General features: G+C 30.5%; 2 protein-coding genes across 4 annotated transcripts; both read right to left on the reverse strand.

Moving 5' to 3' along the window:
- Nucleotides 1–3214: 3214 nt before the first annotated feature.
- On the reverse strand, nt 3215–10324 carry LOC137813296 (rust resistance kinase Lr10). 2 transcript variants are annotated; one of them, XM_090299104.1, is made up of 3 exons: nt 9532–10324; nt 6173–6198; nt 3215–4923 (listed from the first exon to the last, which is right to left on the reverse strand). In XM_090299104.1, exons 1-3 carry the CDS (start codon nt 10284–10286, stop codon nt 3827–3829), a joined length of 1878 nt encoding a protein of 625 aa, XP_090155230.1. In that variant the 5' UTR covers nt 10287–10324; the 3' UTR covers nt 3215–3826. The 2 variants fall into 2 exon arrangements, with proteins under 2 accessions (XP_090155230.1, XP_090155228.1); XM_090299102.1 differs by having other exon boundaries at nt 4897–9304; nt 9539–10324.
- Nucleotides 10325–15663: 5339 nt separating this feature from the next.
- LOC137813297 (rust resistance kinase Lr10) lies at nt 15664–18815 on the reverse strand. 2 transcript variants are annotated; one of them, XM_068615424.2, is made up of 3 exons: nt 18026–18815; nt 17751–17783; nt 15664–16744 (listed from the first exon to the last, which is right to left on the reverse strand). In XM_068615424.2, the coding sequence occupies exons 1-3, from the start codon at nt 18768–18770 to the stop codon at nt 15840–15842; spliced, it is 1683 nt and encodes a 560-aa protein (XP_068471525.1). In that variant the 5' UTR covers nt 18771–18815; the 3' UTR covers nt 15664–15839. The 2 variants fall into 2 exon arrangements, with proteins under 2 accessions (XP_068471525.1, XP_068471524.1); XM_068615423.2 differs by having other exon boundaries at nt 15664–16927; nt 18026–18814.
- Nucleotides 18816–19688: the final 873 nt, after the last annotated feature.

Here is a 19688-nt window from a genome sequence, read left to right on the forward strand (position 1 = left end):
GAGGTTTACACCCACTTATATACAATGAAAGGCTCTAATCTCTAGTCGATGTGGGATCTCCAACACTATGTACATTTTTTATTTATAAATAAAGATTTTACATAAGATTTCAAAGAGTTTTTACAAGTTTTAATTTATTAAAATATATAAATCATTTCAATCAAATTAAAGTTGACTAAATCTATAATAATAATTTAGGTCGATCTAAATTTTGAAAACTAAATTCATGTTTACGAGATACTTGATATTAGAAAACTATAAATCATGATGCCTTAAAAGCATTTACTTTATATTTAATCAATTGTCTTAACCAATAATAATGAAATAAATTACCAACTATTAATGAAATATTTAGAACAGATAAATAATAATTTTAAAGTGTTTAGGGTTTAGTAATAATATGAAAGTTGCATAGTAATATGAAAGTTTTTATATATAAATAAAACTGTAAACATATTATATCACTACAAGAAAAAGTGATTTTAGAAACTAAATTTTTGGTTTCTAAAATGATAAAATTAGTCACTAACTTAATTAGAGACTAATTTAGAAACTAATAGTCTTAAGTGGCTAAAATCATAGTCGCTAATTTTAGATACCAATTTAGATTCTAATTTAGAAACCAATTTAGTTACCATTAAATAAAAACCAATTTAGTGACCAAATATATAGAAACTAATTTAGTGACCAATTATATAGAAACCAAATTAACAATTTTATAAAAACCAATTTAGTGACCAAAATATATAAAAACTTATTTAGTGACCAAATATATAAATACCAAAAAAGTCACTATATTGGTTTCTAAATAATATAATTTATTATAAAATATTTATTATTATTATTATTATTTGTTTTTTATATTTATTTTTTATATTTATATTTATATTTATATATTTTTTATATTTATATATATATATATATTTATATTTTATCAAGTGTAAATCTTAGCCAAAAAGACTTCAATACTTTATATTTTAAGTGACACTCATTAAAAACATATCAAACTTTATATTAAGTTGTATGATAGCTTATAGAACCATTTTAAATGAATCAAATAGATAATAATAAAAAAAAATAAAACTTCTTTTAAGTAATAACTCTTTAGAAACATATCGAACTGAATAACATCATATGCATTTTATTATCTGTTTCCTAGTTTAATTAGAAAAACATTAAAGATTCTAGCAGTGTAAACTATTGGGCGACTGATAGTTATTTAACATTAGTATTTATAAGAAACGAACAAGGAGGAAACAAAAAATTGTGAGGTTATACCAAAAAGGGATAATAATACTTAATGGGAGGTAAAACGACTTGTAATGAACAATACACCGATGCCTGCAGAAGATGATATCCATATGTTATTATTAGTATTGATTTCTCAAGACAAAAAAGAATAATGGACAAGTAACTGAAGAGAAAATACATAGATTGCATTGAAAACATAGCACATTGCTAGCTAGTAATAAGAGAAGGAACCAGTAACAAGCAAATTTCACATCATATTCTTCACCATGCCCAGCCAAAAAAGAACTGCATTATTAGTTTTGGCAAATACAATTCTATATAATATTCTGTGTTTCAAGGTTGATGATATTAGAAACAACACAACTCACTATTTCAAAATCTATATGTAAAGCTTTCCGAATCTAATAAAGAACACGTTTAAACAGGGGACAAAATTTCATTCAGAATAAAACTCAATGTGAACTAAAGAAAACAAATAGCAAAAGACTCAGTGTAAACTTCAAAACAGAAAATTTGCTTTCTGTTGTTAGGACACTGCAAGTGACAACAAATAACAATAGAATAATTAATTAATCAACAAAAGAAAAATATATTTGTGAAGTTTTTGACATATTTCTTATTTATTCATTGAATCATTCACCAATCATCCACAAACTGAAAGTGTTTCAATTGGCAAGTTATAATTTCTCAAATTTTAATCACATTGAAAACAAATGGCAAATCGGCTAACATAACAAGCACAACAATTTGAATGCATTTTAGTTGCAGTTGTGCTTCATTCAGTGCCAACAGTAACCGTGAAAATGTTTCTATAACTTTTAAATGTTTACATTATAATAACTCATTAAAACTTAAACTGGCGTATCAATTTGTATCTTCAATCAAATCTGATTTCTCCTTAAGAATTAAAAGATACATGAGTTCTCCTTAAGAACTAACTCTCCGTGAGTATTTTTAGGAAATACAACAAACATGATAACCGAAATTAGGGTTTTAACCGAATTTAGGGTTTTAAGATGGGGAAGATACAATGAGTAAAGTTGTGAAACTTCGATGAACAAGAAAAAAATTAAAGACAAAGATCGAAAATGGAGCATGAAATAATGGAGCGAGAATGAAACTTACGATGATAAGCAGAGTGAGTTGCCGTCGCGGGGGCGTTGCCGTCGCGAGTGTGTTTCCGTCGCAGGGTGACGTTGCAGGGTGCCGTCGTAGGGTACGGTCGCAGGGTGCGGTCGCAGGGTGCGCGGTTCCAGTTGCAGAGTTGTTGAGAGTGAGAGATGAGAAGAAAAGTTAGAGAGATAAAATTTTGAAATTAAAAATCCTGCAGAATATTTGCTCTCAAATTTAAAAAAATTAAATTGATATTAATTATTTTAATATTATACTAAAATTAATAAATTAGTAAATTTATTTATATTAATTTAAAATATTTTATAAATTAATAATTAATTTTATAAAATTTAATTATTCCAAAATTAGTATATAAATTTAAATAATAGTAACTAAAAATTTAAGTATTTAATATATGGTGATTAGAAATTACAAAATTAGTTTCTAATTTTATTATTTTTAGAAACCAAAAATTAGTTTCTAAAATAGATTAAAAGTGACTAAAAAAATGGTTTCTAATTATATTTTAATAAGAGACTAAAAAATTGGTTTTTATAAATATATTTTTATTATTAGCTACCAAAAATATAGTATCCAATTATATTATATTTTTTATTAATAATAGATACCATTTTAGTAACCAATAATTTTTAGTTTATAAGATGGTATCTAAATTAGTTACTATAGAAACTTTTTTTTTTTAATTTCTAAATTAGTCACCATTCAATCATTTTCTTGTAGTGTATAAATCAAATTAACATAACATATATTTAAATATAAATTATGAAAGCTTTTATATATAAAAAAAACTGTAAACATATTATATAAATCAAATTAACATAACATATATTTAAATATAAATTGTTTGAATGTACATGACAATGTTTGTAATTATTATTATTATTATTATTATTATTATATATATATATATTTTGACAAATATTTAAAAATGTGACAACTCATTTTTTTTTTAAATTAAAAATTAATAGCAAATATATTAAAAATTACAATATAAAAAAAAGTTAAATCCATTTATTACAAGATGATATTGTTATGGCACTAAAGGATATAAAAGACTTTGCATGGATACCTAGATGGAAACCACCAGTTTCTGGAAGAATGAAAATAAACGTAGATGGAAACTGAGTTATCATTCACTAAATATTGTCACAGGGAAGTCTATATATAGAGATCAAAATTATATGTAGGTCTTTGGATTTTCTTGTAATACATCGAAAGCTGAAATTTTAGCCATTTTGCATGGAATTCATGTAACTACTTTAGAATATAATAACATGTATTTGTATAGTATAGTTCACTCCAAAATACAAAATAATATAAACAAGTGAAACATCATGGACAACCAAGTGTTTAGAATAAGAAGATGGATGCAAATAAACAATGTTCTGTATTGGGAAATAGTATATACTTTACCAGTAAATAATTTCAACATTGAATATATCTAGCTAGATTTGATTGTTTGATCCTCCGTCACTGTTTCATCTGGAAATAGGATAGGTTTTGGAGGTATTTCTAATTCTTCAATATCTCCTTCAAGCATTTCCACTACTCTATTCATTGAGGGTCGATCATTTGGTTTTAGTTGTATACACCATAGTGCAACTATGATCATTTTCTTTGCTATTTTATTTTCCTCCTCTGTTACATCTTCGATATCTACATCTTCCTCTTTTCGAATATGATCATAGATCCAAAGGGGAAAGTAAATTTGACTTGAGTGATCTGCATGAGTATTTAGATTCTTCCTCTTACTTGCCATCTCCATCAATAACATTCCGAAGCTATAAACATCAGCCTTATAGGATATTCCTCCAATATTTTTATAAAACAATTCTGGAGCCATATATCCAATGGTTCCTCTTGCTGCAGTCATTGTGACGATGCTATTATCTATTGTATATAAATTTGCCAATCCAAAGTCAGAAACCTTAGGGATGAAGTTTTCATCTAGTAAGATGTTATGGGGTTTGATGTCAAAATGCAAAATTTGCATCTCACACCCATGGTGGAGATAAGCAATCCCACGAGCCACTCCTATTGATATATTATATATCTTTTCATAGCTTAAATGTACACTTCCATCTTTTGAGAAAATAAATTTATCAAGAGATCCATTGGGCATGAATTCATAGATAAGAGCACGCTTTGAGCCACTAACACAAAATCCAATTAACCGTACCACATTTTGATGATGTATTCTTCCAATGGTTGCAACTTCACTGATAAAATCTTGTCCATTTCCTTTGGATTTGCCTAACATTTTGATGGCCACAGAAGGTCCACTAAGTAACTTTGCCTTAAAGACAAAGCCAAATCCTCCTTCACCTAACTTCTCTTTGAAACCTGCAGCCATCTTCTTGACTTCTTTGTATGAGTATCTAATAGGTGCCAAACTATTTTGTTCAAGGTAATTTTCAATATTTTCATACATTGACATGTGTCTTTTTCTCCATTTACATATAAAAATAACAATTAAGAATGGCAATCCAAACAAAACTTTGTAAGTCCATACCATAAAGATAATACAAATGACATATCCTGTAGAAATAATTTACTTGAGTGATTATACTGATACTGTAAAATGCAACAAAATATTTATTAATGTAAATTTTCGTTCAAAAATGCAAACTTTACACATCCATTTACTTAGTAAAATTTCAATAAATAAATAAATTTAATGTCTAGCATAAACAATAAACCCTAAACCCTAAACAATTATCAACAGACACTAACACGAACACTGATACGACATGAAAATACGTATAATATATAAAATGTAGGACAAAGGGACACAAATCTATATATTATATAATTATGTATTATATAAATTGACAATAAAAATTTATGTGCATAAGTATGTTCCAGATTATTTTTTGAAGCAGAAAAATGTTTTTCATAACTGGTTCAAAAGAATTTGTTTCTTATTTTTATAATCATAATAAAAATTTATACAATAAGTTTGAGATTTTAGAAAATTAATGTATTTTTAAAAAAAATTGTGTTAGAACCGTACTAGAATTGTGAGAAATCCAACAAATACTTTTTGAATTGGATACTTCACAGATACGTGTCCTACAAGTTTCATACGAGTGTCGGTATCCGATATGAGTATTCGACATCAACACGCCATTTAAGAGAAGTGTCTAAGCTTCATAGCGTTGTTGTCTATAAGTAAATTGTGTGGAACATTAATGTGTCCTAAGACCTAATTCAATGATGCTTGTAAAATACAAACATATTTTTAAAATAAAATTCTTTATAAACTTTTAAATTCATTGTGTTACTCTATAACCTCTTTAACGTATTAAAATCACAATTTTTTAAGTTATTAACATTTTATATCGGTTATAAACCTTTATCTCTATAACCAGACAAAAAGACTTGCATTTGAAGTTTTGATAAAGGTTCTGTTCGAGTAGTATAAGTCACAGTGTACTCTCTTTTATCCCTATATTCATTGTTTAATGAGGAAATTGTGATAATATTTACAACAAAATTTTACTTGAGTGAATAAGCATCACTGTAAAGAGTCATTCGATTACACCCTAAACTTTACAGGACTACTTTTATTTGTTTTATATTATTTAAATTGGCTATATTATGTTACGAAATCATTTGTTAAAGTTATACACCTAAATATAATTAATCTACATTGATTACATTTTACGTAGGCGTATTTTCGTTAATAAATTAATATTAACAATCGAACCCATGTAATGATGTTTTATTATATAATTAATTAATTTAAAACTACATACATTTACAGGTATAAAAAATTATGTACAACCAAGTATGCTACTAAATAAGGACGTCATAAAGTATCAAAACTAATTCTTATTACTATTATGCTAAATCAAGTCATTTACTATTATTGAAAAAATGTGGTGACTCTTTTATAAATAAGCGTAACTTTATAACGATGAATGGTTGTATAAAAATTGTAATAAAATATGTTTGTATTAAGACTATTATGTTTGTAATAAAAATTCTTATTACTATTATGCTAAATATGTTTGTATTAAATAACAATGGTTACAACATATAGTTATCATCATATGTCTATTAATATACTCAAATCGTGTCAATGCAAATCGTTCCATTTTGCAATGTGCTTCTAATGTTTTCTTCTTTTCCATTGTGTTGCTCTCATCATCTATACTCCTTCGTATTTGTGCTAGTAAGAAAATTTTATTTTTATATCTAGTACATTGACCTTAAATATGTTAAGTTTTTCTCATGTACGAATGATATGATAGAGATGAATGACGCCTAGAGGTAGGGAACAAAAGGAAAACGAGACATCTCATATTTCTCCACACATTTTTCAGTAAACTTTAGCAAGTATGATATGTGGAAAATCATCCAAAGTTGGAAAAGAGTTAGTGAAGTGTTCATATCTAGGAAACTAAATGGTAGAGGACAAATATTTGACTTTGTGAGATTCAAAGAGGTTGTGAATGAAGTAGAATTGGAAAAACGACTAGGTGAAGTCTCGATAGGAAATATGAAAAGTCACATAAACCAAAATACAAGAGTTTTGAAAATCACACAAACAACTAGAAAAAACATGAAGGGATGAACATGGAGAAAAAGTCGAGAGAACAACAAAGTGGGTTTAGGGCAATCTTGTTAGGAAGGATAAAGAGGCGAATTCTTTGCCCATTTTTTGTAAGTTGTGGAGGTGTAAGGCAGTACCCTCTGCAGCGCTTATAGCCTGGAGGTTGATGGAAAACAAGCTCGCTACTAGGGTAAATCTGAGTAGAAGAGGGGTATTGGTGGATAGCTCGACATGTAGTTTGTGTGGGAAGGAGGAAGAATCTTGCAGACATTTTTTCTTCGATTGCAACTTTGCTTGGCGAGTTTGGTATAGATGGCTTGGGGTTCTGGTCGTGTCCCACATTGAGCCGAAGCTTAACTTTGATCAATTTAGGATGAGCTTTGCTTCAGAGACAGTTAATATCGTATGGAACACAATATGGGTTGGGGTGGTTAGAGAAATATGGAATCTCAGGAATAACATAATTTTCAAAAGAGGAATGGCAGATGCGTTTGAAGTTTTTTCTATGGTGCAAGTAAAGGTTTGGTCTTGGGTCTATATAAATTTTAGGTCAGCTTCGTTTTCCTTTTCTGATTGGTGTTTAGAACCTATGGTGTTCATGAGGTTAATCACTTGAGTTTGTTAGATGTAGCAAGGGCAAGGTATGTTTTAGTTAGTTCTGGAGGTTTTAGGCAGGAATCGGTGTTTGGGTATGTATAAGGGTTGAACCACCCCTGAAGTGGTTCCTATTTATTTATTTATTATTGCTGATAAAAAAACAACAACAAAGTGGGTGAAGAAGGAGCAATACTTTACTTATGTACAAGCGATAAAATGTTACACTAAAAAGGAAGGTAAAAAGATACAATGGAAAATACAGCTCCAAGTGTAAGAGGAGGAAAAGATGTAGATGAACAAAAGTTTTGAAGGGAAATACATGGTGTGAGTAAGATGAATATACTAAATGAAAACTTTATCTTTGCTGAGCTAGATTCATCATAATAAGATATTTAGGAGATAATCAAATGAATGATTTTCAAACACATTTGAGTATCCTTAGTCATCTCAAACAATGTCAGGAAACAAGATGGAATAGGTGAGGTGTAGAGACATACCATACCACTATCCTTATCGGGTATCAAATTTCAAACAAAATGCCAGTCGTGGGGGTGGAAAGATCTATTTAAATTATGTGGTGAAGGAGTTACGGTGGGATGGTTCCAAAAAGCAATAGGATGGAAATTTGGAGTAGGGGACAAAGTTAGATTTTGGGACGATAAATTGGGTTCATAATAATAATCTTAAATTTGTATACCCCAGGCTATAATCAATATCTTTGGATCATGGCTTAGAGGTGGGAGAGGTAGGCGTGTGGGAAGAATTAGATTGGCAATGGAAACTAAGCTGGAGATGTAATAGGTTTGAATGGGAACTATTGCATAACAAGAAGAATTGTTAAGGACATTATCTTGTAAAAAACTGAATAGGGAGGTGAAGGAAACAAAAGTTTGGGAGGGTGACGACTTCTCAGTCAAATCTGCTTACGAATGCATAACAAATGACGTCAAAGGTAGTAGCAATGCTACATTTAAATATCTATGGATGTCTAAAGCGCTCCCAAGCGTGCTAACTACAACGTGAAGGGCTTTATTGGATAGATTGCCAACAAGAGTGAATTTAAATAGGAGAGACGTAGTGGTAAATAACTTATTTGTGTTTTGTGTCAAGATTGGGCAGAATCGACTCAATACTTACTTTTGAAATGTAAGATTGCATATCAGGTATGGAACTACTATTTCAAATGGATTGGACTTTTGTTCGTCCAACATAAGGAGTTGAAATGCCACATTGAGAGTTTCCATTTGGTACATGTAAGTCTAAAGCAAAATCTTGTGTGAAAAGGTCTTTGAACGGCTATATAGTATGGATAATTTTGGACCATAGGAATAAACTTTTCTGTCATGAGTAGATAAGACTAAGAGGAATAAGGTGTTGCGTGAAGAACTATTAGAACAATGATTTTTTTTGGTTTGGTGGTTCATTAAGCACAAATCTTTCAAAGTGAAGGAAAAAATTCCTTGAGGTGAAGCAGATTGGTGCAGCAAAATTAGACTGCTTTTGATGCTGCTCTACTTATAAATAGCTAGGTAATAAGCAGTAGGAATATATAAATATACTTATATCTAGATAGAGATAATACAATAGATTTTGGTGTAATTTTGGTTTGTAAGGTCTATAACTTATTGTACTTTGTATAAGAGGTAGAATATTTTTGAAATGATTCATTTTAATTCATTTTATTTTTTTCTGTCAAAAAAAGAAATTAAGATGATAAAATCTGACCTGGTATACTGAATTCCAGTGATTCATAAAATGATGACCCTGAAATGAAGGAAAAAAATATCAACTTTAGAATACTGGTAATCTCAACAGTTATTCCACATAAAGTTATTAAAGCTAAAATTTTATTCCCCTAAATAAACAAAATTATTTATATCAATTTGCATAAACTAAAATTGGCAGTTATACTGATAAAACTACTCAATATATATATAAGTTTCTCATTTAAAATAAGAAATGTAATCATATCTTAATATTTGGTTTAGGATCACTCACGGCATTGAAGCTTCTGGTTAGAAGAGTCCAAATAGCAATATCTATCGGAAAGTGAACAATGTTTGTGACAGGCAAGTTTTATCCATGATATCTCAAATCCATAGGCGAGTGCAGTGTGCATGGAAGAGTAGGAATGGTAATCGAAAGTGGAGAGAGAAGTGGGAGCAACAAGCTTTACCTCACACCCAACTTCTAAGTCCTCTGCTTTTAGGTCTCCACCAATTGCATATGCATACCCCTTCCCCTCCCATTTCACCCACTCTCCACTCTCCACATACTTCCCTTTCTCTCTCACCCAATCCTTACAATTCACAAACACTATATGCGAGAAACTCAGAGATTCCCAATTTACAGAGGCTCTTAGACCGGCTTGGTATGAATCCGTGTAGTAAGCGTAAGTGTCAGAGAAATTGGAGCGAGAGAGGGAACGGAGAGGAAGGGAGGAGAGATTATGGTGTTGAAGAGCAGGATCAACCACTCTCACTGTGTAGTTATTGTAGTTTATTGACTGCACATGATATTTTGCAGAGTACAGATACAACACCGTAACGTTATTCTCACAACCAAGTTCATACCTTTCCTCACCACACTTTTCTGGGTCGCCTTTTAATCGAAATGGATAACTGATGTTGCTGATTTTACCACAGGAAGAAGGGGGACAAACGTGTTCTAGGTCGTCCTTGGTAGCAGAAATATGGTGGAGTAGAAGTAGCAGTACCACCAACACTGCTCTCTCTCTCCACATCATGTCTAAACTGTTTCTCACTGAATTCAAGTGCAAACAAATCCAAGTTAGATATTTATATTTAAACATCACATACTGGAATATATAGCTATAAAGGACCACATTTTTTTTTTTTGAAGAGTTATGATACTTAAAACGTAGACTTTGACTCAGAAACCGCGTTTCTATCTGGTTTCCGCAACTAATTTTAATCAATACAAGCTTATATTTTGAAAAATAATTTTAATGACTTTAGAATTTGAGTCCCAAAATAATGTTTGTTTGGTTAAGAAACTTCAACATGTGATTGGTACATATATTATTTTGGTTGAATTTTTCCCCGAAAATGGCCTCATATATATGTTTCTTTGTGTTAATTTCTTGAACATAATCTTCTTGGACATGGAGCAAGAAAGAGTGCTACCAAGTGTGGTGGCAGAACGAAGCACTAACAATTTTCTGTAAGTGTAAAAGGTAACGGACAGAGAAAAACATATGGAAGCAATTCCGAACAGGCCTTATTTAATAAATTTGTTTTCATAATTAAACAATTAAACAGATTTATAATACCATTTTAATAAATCTATTTTCATATTACAAAAATTAAATACTACACAAAGTTATACATCAAATTGAAAAATAGAACAAAGTTAATGTTGGTTTAAAAGTACACCAAGGTACATACACAAAATATTTTTAAATATGATAACATTGTATTAGATTATTACAATCATTTTCCTTAATCAGTTTTGTTTTCACCACTTCATTCAGTGATGAAACATCACTTCACATAAGGTGCCAACATCTCGTACTTAAAATAGATAAAAACTAATTTCAGATTATTCATTTTCAATTTTTATAACTATAAAATAAAGGAAGACACTAAAAATAAAGATTTTAGTATACTAAGTTATAACCCATTCCAATAAACATAATTTTAGGTTATTTGAAAAACCTTTCTTTAACATCATTAGAAGTTTTAGATGTACTATAAACTAGAGAGTTATAAAAATAAAGAAATGTATTTTTCTATTAAAAATAACAATTAAATATAATTATTTTTGAATTTCTTTAAAGTTTATATTAAAAAAATTACAATTACTACTACAACTAATTTATTTTATAGTTATCCTTATTTAATGGGATGTTTTTTCTTACTCTTGAAAGAAATAAAATAATGTATATATTTGTTTAAAATCGAAATTCAGTTAACATTTGATAAAATAATAGAAAAGTGAATGAAATCTATATTACATAAATATGAAAAGTTATACATTTTATTTGAATTTTGATAATAATATTGACTTTGAAGCCAGTGCATTTTAATTTAGTATAATGATATTGACTTGAATTTTCAGAGTTTGGAAAATCTCTTAGTGAATGGTTTATCCCATATTCATCACCCTGATCAATTGTGTGAGACTTGCATTTTTGGAAAGAATCATAAGATACATTTTGTTAAGGAGCCTTGGCGTGCGAAATTTCCTTTGCAGCTTGTTCATACAGATGTTTGTGGCCCGATGAACATATCATCAATTGGATGTAATAAGTATTTTTTAACCTTTATTGATGATTTTTCAAGGAAAACCTGGATTTATCTATTGAAAAGCAAGGATGAGGAGGTATTCCACTGCTTTAAAATATTTAAAGAATTTGTTGAAAGACAGAGTGACAGACTAATTAAGATGGTGCGTAGTGATGGAGGAGGTGAGTACAAGTCTAATGAGTTCAAGAGGCACTGTGAAGAACTTGGGTTGCAGCATAACATAATTTGTCCCTACACACCTCAACACAACGGAGATGCCGAGAGAAAAAATAGAACAATCATGGACATGGTGAGGAACATGTTTAAAGCGAATGGTATGCCAAATTATTTTTAGGCTGAGGCCGTAACATGTGCGGTATATTTGATAAACAGATCACCCACTTGGAGTGTTCCTAACAACTATGATTGAAGCATGAAGCGGATTCAAACCCAATGTGCAACACTTGAAGGTATTTGGGTCAATTAATTATGCTCATGTCCCCAAAGCAGCAAGATCGAAGTTGGATGATAAGACAGTGAATACCATTTTCATTGGATATAAGCTTGGAGGATACAAACTAGACAGTCCAATTACAAAGAAGGTGATTGTCAGTCATGATGTTACATTTGTCGAAGATAAGGAATGACAATGGAATGCAACAACTGAAATGGATTCGAAAAAACGATATATTTACGTTTTGAACGATGATGTAGAAGATCAAGTCACTCTTGAAGCATCTGCAGTTCAACCTGAAGCTGTATTCAACCTAAAGTTGCAGCTCCAATTGTAACTATGATGGAGCGACCAAAAAGGCAACAACGACAACCTGTACACCTTCAAGATTGCGAAGTAAATCTTGAGGATGAAGTTTATGACAATGGATATTTGGTTCACTTTGCTTTTCTTGTAGATTCAGAACCCGTGAGACTTGCAGATGCCATTCAACATCCCAAATGGCAAGAGGCTATGAATGAAGAATTGATGGCGATTGAGAAAAAAAAATACATGGCAACTCACTGATCTTCCAAAAGGACACAAGGCAATTGATGTGAAGTGGGTGTACAAGATTAAAGTGAAAGCAAATGGTGAGATTGATAGATACAAGGCAAGGTTGGTGGCAAAGGAATCCGAGCAAAGAGAAGGCTATGATTACGAAGAAATATTTTCTCTTGTAGCTCGAATGGAAACAATGATATTAATCATTGCTTTAGTTGCACAAAGGCAATGGAAAATTCACCAAATGGACGTCAAGTTTGCGTTTCTAAATGACCCACTTGATGAAGAGGTTTATGTAAAGCAACCGTCGGGTTTCATACAATCTGGAAAAGAGGAGAAGGTGTACAAACTAACTAAGACTTTATATGGTCTTAAACAGGCACCAAGAGCTTGGAACAAAAGGATTGATTCATTTTTTCATGCCACTGGATTCAAAAAAATGTACATCAGATCATGGTCTTTATGTAAAGACTAATGATTATGGAGATTTGCTAATTTTATGTCTTTATGTTAATGATGTGATTTTTACAGGAAGTAATCTCAAAATGATTGGTGACTTCAAGCATATCATGATGAAGGAATTTGAGATGACTGATCTTGGTCTTATGTCCTACTTTTTTGTCATTGAAGTCATCCAAAGAGACGATGGAATCTTCATTCATCAGAGGAAATTTGCTGCTAAGTTTTTAAAGAAGTTTAGGATGGAGGATTCAAACTCAGTTAAGACTCCAATTGAAATTGGAATTAAGCTTACGAAGGAAGGTAATGGGCAAACTGTAGATGCAACATACTTTAAGTAGATTGTTGGGAGTCTTAGATATCTCACGTGTACTAAACCCGACATATGTTATGATGTGGGATTGGTCAGTCGATACATGGAGTCACATCGACAAGTTCATTTACAAGTTATAAAGAGAATTATGCACTACATCAAAGGTAGTACAACTTTTGGTTTATTTTACTCTTCATCTAAGAAGATTGAGATCGTCAGATACTCAGACAGTGATTGGGGTGGAGATTCAGACGAGAGGAAGAGCACTAGTGGTCATTGTTTTATGATCGAAAAGACTGTTTGCTTGTGGTCATCAAATAAACAGTCAATTGTTGCATTATCTACTTGTGAAGTTGAGTATGTAGCAGCAACAACAAGTGTTTGTCAATAAGTTTGGTTCAACAATATCATGACTCAAATTTTGGTTTTAATCTAGATGTTCCAATCAAGATTTAGGTTGGCAATGTCTCTGCAATTAATCTCGCAAAGAATCTGGTATTTCATCAAAGAAGTAAACACATTGATATTCGATATCACTTCCTACGAGACCAAAAGTTGGGAAGAACATGATCAAATCGGAATACTGTTAGTATTCCTATTTTATAACTTCTAGTATTTGTAATTTTATTATATATATATATTATTGAAGTAAATCAAAATGAATGTATGAGTTCGACAATTTTGCAATTTCGCACAATTACATCATCAATTTATACAATCTTTTGCCTTCTGTTATTTCCTTCAATTAGTTTCTACAAATTTGACAATCAAACATATCATTATAACCTAGGTTAACATAAATTTATCTTTCACCAAAAGATGTTACATGTCGAACATATAAATATTTTTATCTAAACAACAAAAAATTAAAAACTAAATATTGAACTAAAAAACATAATTCATTGACATGAAAATTTTGATAAAGTAGGATTGACCTAATTTTTATCTTTTCCTACTTTAATGTAAACTTTATGATGTTGTAGTTTACACTATATGAAATAGAAAAGATAAATAATCATCTAAAAATTTAGAGGAAAAAGTTGAGAAAAATTGATTTGCGTAGGTGAGACTCATGATACATTATCCATTCAATTCAAAAAAAATTATTCTTTTACATTCCATAAGTCAACACAAATATATATATATTTTTTAATATCTCGGTAAAGTGGGTTTGGCTTACGTAATGTTTTTCCTCCCCTTAGCGCTAACTTTACTGTGTTCCATCATCAGTGGACATCAATATGTGACAATTAATTCTTTTTTTTTTCTTATAGTGGTTAAATTAGAATTATTGACTATAATAACATCCCATTTAGGTCGAGGAAATTTTGAAAACTAAATTCATGTTTGCAATATGAAATATTAGAAAAATAATAAATTACGATGCTTAAAAACATTTATTTTGTATTTAATCAATTGTTAATCATATAAATTATCAACTATTAATGAAATATTTAGAAGTGATAAATAATAATTTTGTAAACATATTTATATATTTGTTTAAAATATAAATTGTTTGAGTGTGAATGATGATGTTTGCAAGTATTATATATATTTTAAGAAATATTTAGAAATGTGACAATATAAAATTAAAAATTAATAACAAAATATATTAAAAATTACAATGTAAAAAATTTAAGTTAAAACTTAATATCCGCGAAAAGAGTTTTTTTTTAAAAAAAAAATTAAATATAATCATCGCGTGTTTTATCGACAACGCGTGTAATCATTACTTTTGTTTAATTACATGCACGGAGGTTTTCTTTTTGCTGCAGCAGTATTGTGGATCTGTAAATGAAGAAACAATCGTATTTTTTATGATGAAGTATGGAAGATCCGTGAAGTTTTGTGAAAAAAATCCATTTACTACAAGATGATTTTGTTATGGCACTAAAGGATATAAAGGACTTTGCATGGATACCTAGATGGAAACCACCAGTTCTGGGAAAATGAAAATAAAGGTAGATGGAAGCTGAGTAACTAAATATTGTGACAAGGAAGTCTATAGGGATCAAATATCTACGTAGGTCTTTGGCTTTTCTTCTTATAATACATCGAAAGCAAATTTTTTGGCCATTTTGCATACAATTTATGCAACTATTTTAGAATATAATAACATGTCCTTATATCCATAGTTCATTACAAAATACAAAATAATATAAACAAGTGAAACATCATGGACAACCAAGTCTTTAGAATAAGAAGATGGATGGCAAATAACTAGGCTTGTGCATCGTGGAATAATATATATTTACAAGTAAATAATTTCAACATTAAATATATCTAGTAAGAGTTGATTGTTTGATACTCTGACACTATTTCATCTTCTGGAAATAAAATAGGTTTTGGAGGTATTTCCAACTCTTCAATATCTCCTTCAAGCATTTTCACTACTTTATTCATTGAGGGTCGATCATTTGGTTTTAGTTGTATACACCAGAGTGCAACTATGATCATCTTCTTTGCTATTTTATTTTCTTCTTCTGTCACATTTTCGACATCTACATCTTCCCCTTCCCTAATATGATCATAGATCCAAAGGGGAAAGTAAATTTGACTTGAGTGGTCTGCATGAGGATTTAGATTCTTCCTCTTACTTGCCATTTCCATCAACAACATTCCAAAGCTATAAACATCAGCCTTATGGGATATTCCTCCAATATTTTTATAAAACAATTCTGGAGCCATATATCCAATAGTTCCTCTTGTTGCAGTCATTGTGACGATGTTATTATCTATTGGATATAACTTCGCCAATCCAAAGTCAGAAACCTTAGGGATGAAGTTTTCATCTAGTAAGATGTTATGGGGTTTGATGTCAAAATGCAAAATCTGCATCTCACACCCATGGTGGAGATAAGCAATCCCACAAGCCACTCCAATTGATATATTATATATCCTTTCATAGCTTAAATGTATATTTATTTCTTTTGAGAAAATAAATTTATCAAGAGAACCATTGGGCATGAATTCATAGACAAGAGCACGTTTTGAGCCACTAACACAAAATCCAATTAATCGTACCACGTTTTGATGATGTATTCTTCCAATGGTTGCAACTTCACTGATAAAATCTTGTCCATTTCCTTTGAATTTGCCTAACATTTTGATAGCCACTGAAGGCCCACTGCGCAACTTTGCTTTAAAGACTGAGCCAAATCCTCCTTCACCTAACTTCTCTTTGAAACCTGCAGCCATGTTCTTGATTTCCTTGTATGAATATCTAATAGGTGCCAAACTATTTTGTTGAAGATAATTTTCAATATTTTCATATATTGACATATGTCTTTTTCTCCATTTACATATAAAAATAACAATTAAGAATGGTAATCCAAACACAACTTTGTAAATCCATATATATGCGACATCTCCTGCAATAAAATTTTACTTTAATGATAACCCTTATAGTATAAAATGCAAAAAGGTATTTGTTAAAGTAAATTCCCGTTCATAAAATCCTAAGTTTACATATCCATTTACTTAGTAACATTACAAAAAAAGTAAATTTAATATTTAGCAATAAACGATTATCAATAAACTTCATTTTTTATGTTACTCTCTATAAATAAATTTTTCTGTAACATTAATGTGTCCTAAGACCTAATTCAGTAAAGATTGTAAAAAATAAAAAAAAAACAGATTTTTAAATAATTTATTAGTTTCTATAAACTTTTAAAATTCAATCCGTGTCCCTCTTAACATTTTTAACGTATTGAAAATCACAATATTTTATCTTTAATGTAATTAACATTTATTATCGGTTATTAACCTTTATTTATACCACTTTAATTAAAATTTTGATTTTTTAAATTAGATGAAGAAAATATAAGAAAATTTTTAGATAAATTAAAACTGAATTTTAAAAGAAGTGGAGTACATAATTAGAGTAGAGATAAATTAAGATAATAAAATATCAATTTCAGAGTGTGTTGACAAAAAAGACTGTGAGATAATAAAGGTTGTGTTGGATTAGTATAAATGACGTGGAAGATGATAATGTGACTGTAAGAAGAAATGGACTAATGGTTGTCCAAATTAAAAACTAAATTTATTATAATTTTGTTTCATGTGGATTGTCTAGTTTATGGTTGCGTTCTCTAATGATGAAATAGAGACAACAAAACATCTGTTTTGTAGAATGTAAAATTATTACTTTATTAATGCAAAAGTAAATTAAGAGGCAAAAGTTCTTACTTGTTACAACCACTATTAGTTGAGCCAGTATTCCTGTATCACCCAAACACGAAGGAAAATATAAATTTCAGAACTGTTAATCTCAACAACTATACCAACAAGGCTATTATATGCATGACGTTTTTTTACAAGCAGCTTATATGCATCAGTTATAACTAATACAGGTAAAATATACAAAGAAATGAATTATTACTCATCTAAATATTGATTGAATATAGAAGGGTGAATCATAAATATAAAAATATTTGTTTGACATTTGGATTAGGATTACTCACCATTTCCGCATTTAAGCTTCTGATTATAAGAGTCGAAATAGCAAACAGTATAGAGAAATGAACAATGTTTCCAACAGACTAGTTGTATCCATGAAATCTCAAATCCATAGGCGAGTGCGGTGTGAATGGAAGAGTAGGAATGGTAATCGAAAGTGGAGAGAGAAGTGGGAGCAACAAGCTTTACCTCACACCCAACTTCTAAGTCCTCTGCTTTTAGGTCTCCACCAATTGCATATGCATACCCCTTCCCCTCCCACTTCACCCACTCTCCACTCTCCACATACTTCCCTTTCTCTCTCACCCAATCCTTACAATTCACAAACACTATATGCGAGAAACTCAGAGATTCAAAATTCTCAAAGGCTTTTAGACCGGCTTGGTATGGATCCGACTGGTAAAAGTATTTGTGAGTGTAAGTGTCAGAGAAATTGGAGCGAGAGAGGAAACGGAGAGGAAGGGAGGAGAGATTATGGTGTTGAAGAGCAGGATCAACCACTCTCACTGTGTACTTCTTGTAGTTTATTGACTGCACATGATATTGTGCAGAGTACAGATACAACACCGTAACATTATTCTCACAACCAAGCTCATACCTTTTCTCACCACACTTTTCTGGGTCGCCTTTTAATCGAAAAGGGTGATTGATGTTGGTGATTTTACCACAGGAAGAAGGGGGGCAGCCACCATGGATTTTGTGGACTAGAAGTAGCAGTACCACCATGAATGCTCTCTCTCTCCACATCATGTCCAAACTGTTTCTCAATAAATTCAAGTGAAAACAAATCCAAGTTAGATATTTATATTTAACACAACACACACTGAACTATATTTATAATATGAAGGACCACGTTACTTAAAACGTGGTCTTTGACTCGGAAATCACGTTTCTACATGGTTATAAATATTCGTGAAATGCATGAATTCTGATTTAGATATTCTTGTAGTAGTTTTGTTAACGAGGTTCTTTGAATTTCTAAGACCACCCTAAATTGTTCTTTTTGGAAGCTTATATAATATGCTTTCGAAAAATAATTTTAATGATATTCATTGTTTATTTATATGTTTATCTGTTGTAATCTTGAGTGTGTGCATCTCATATTCTGTTTTCCAGAAATTCTTGTTTTCTTCTTTTGTTTTTTGCTCTTACAAGTTGTGCTTTTGTTTCATTAATCCGTGTGACTATGCGTGTGTCATGAATTACCATTTTTAATATGCTAGCAGAGTAGGTTGAATGACCTGCTTTGCCTCCAGTGTTGTTTCTGTTCTTTTTCTTTCTTGCTGAATAATTGTTTTCTCTTGTGGGCTATTTTCTTCTTGTTGTCTTTTTCATGTATTTTTCTGAAACATAATACAGAAAGCAAGGTTTTGTTACGAATCTTTGCAATAATCCCGCAAGCTCATAACACTTGCATCTTGGAGAAAATTCTAGAACTGCGTTTATCTCTCCTCAACTCAATAGAGAAAATTCCTTCGCATAAAGGGAAATTTGTGGTATTAAGGTTACACCTCTCCTAGTTAAGTTAGATCTTGTTGGTAGTTATCCCACCAAAACCCTCCAAGAAAAGGTTTGAGCATTCTGGAGTGCTCTGACATGCTAAAAAAAATTGAATAAAGTATTGTTAGCACTCCCATAGGTATTTTTTTAACATAGCACATGACTTGA

This window comes from Phaseolus vulgaris, chromosome 1, assembly GCF_051622355.1.
Source record: "Phaseolus vulgaris cultivar YP4 chromosome 1, ASM5162235v1, whole genome shotgun sequence".
NCBI lineage: Eukaryota > Viridiplantae > Streptophyta > Magnoliopsida > Fabales > Fabaceae > Phaseolus > Phaseolus vulgaris.

Bases quoted from the DNA above. Each gene is read 5' to 3' on its own strand.
- LOC137813296 (XM_090299104.1), bottom strand. From the start codon at position 10,286: ATGATGTGGAGAGAGAGAGCAGTGTTGGTGGTACTGCTACTTCTACTC. The intron at 6,199-9,531 runs ATCCTAAACCAA...TTGATACTTTAT, and splicing joins AAGCTTCAATGCCGTGAGTG to GACGTCCTTATTTAGTAGCA. The intron at 4,924-6,172 runs GTTGTACATAAT...TTATTTCTACAG, and splicing joins CTTATTTAGTAGCATACTTG to GATATGTCATTTGTATTATC.
- LOC137813297 (XM_068615423.2), bottom strand. From the start codon at position 18,770: ATGATGTGGAGAGAGAGAGCATTCATGGTGGTACTGCTACTTCTAGTC. The intron at 17,784-18,025 runs GTGAGTAATCCT...TGGGTGATACAG, and splicing joins GAAGCTTAAATGCGGAAATG to GAATACTGGCTCAACTAATA. The intron at 16,928-17,750 runs GTAAGAACTTTT...ATTTTATTGCAG, and splicing joins ACTAATAGTGGTTGTAACAA to GAGATGTCGCATATATATGG.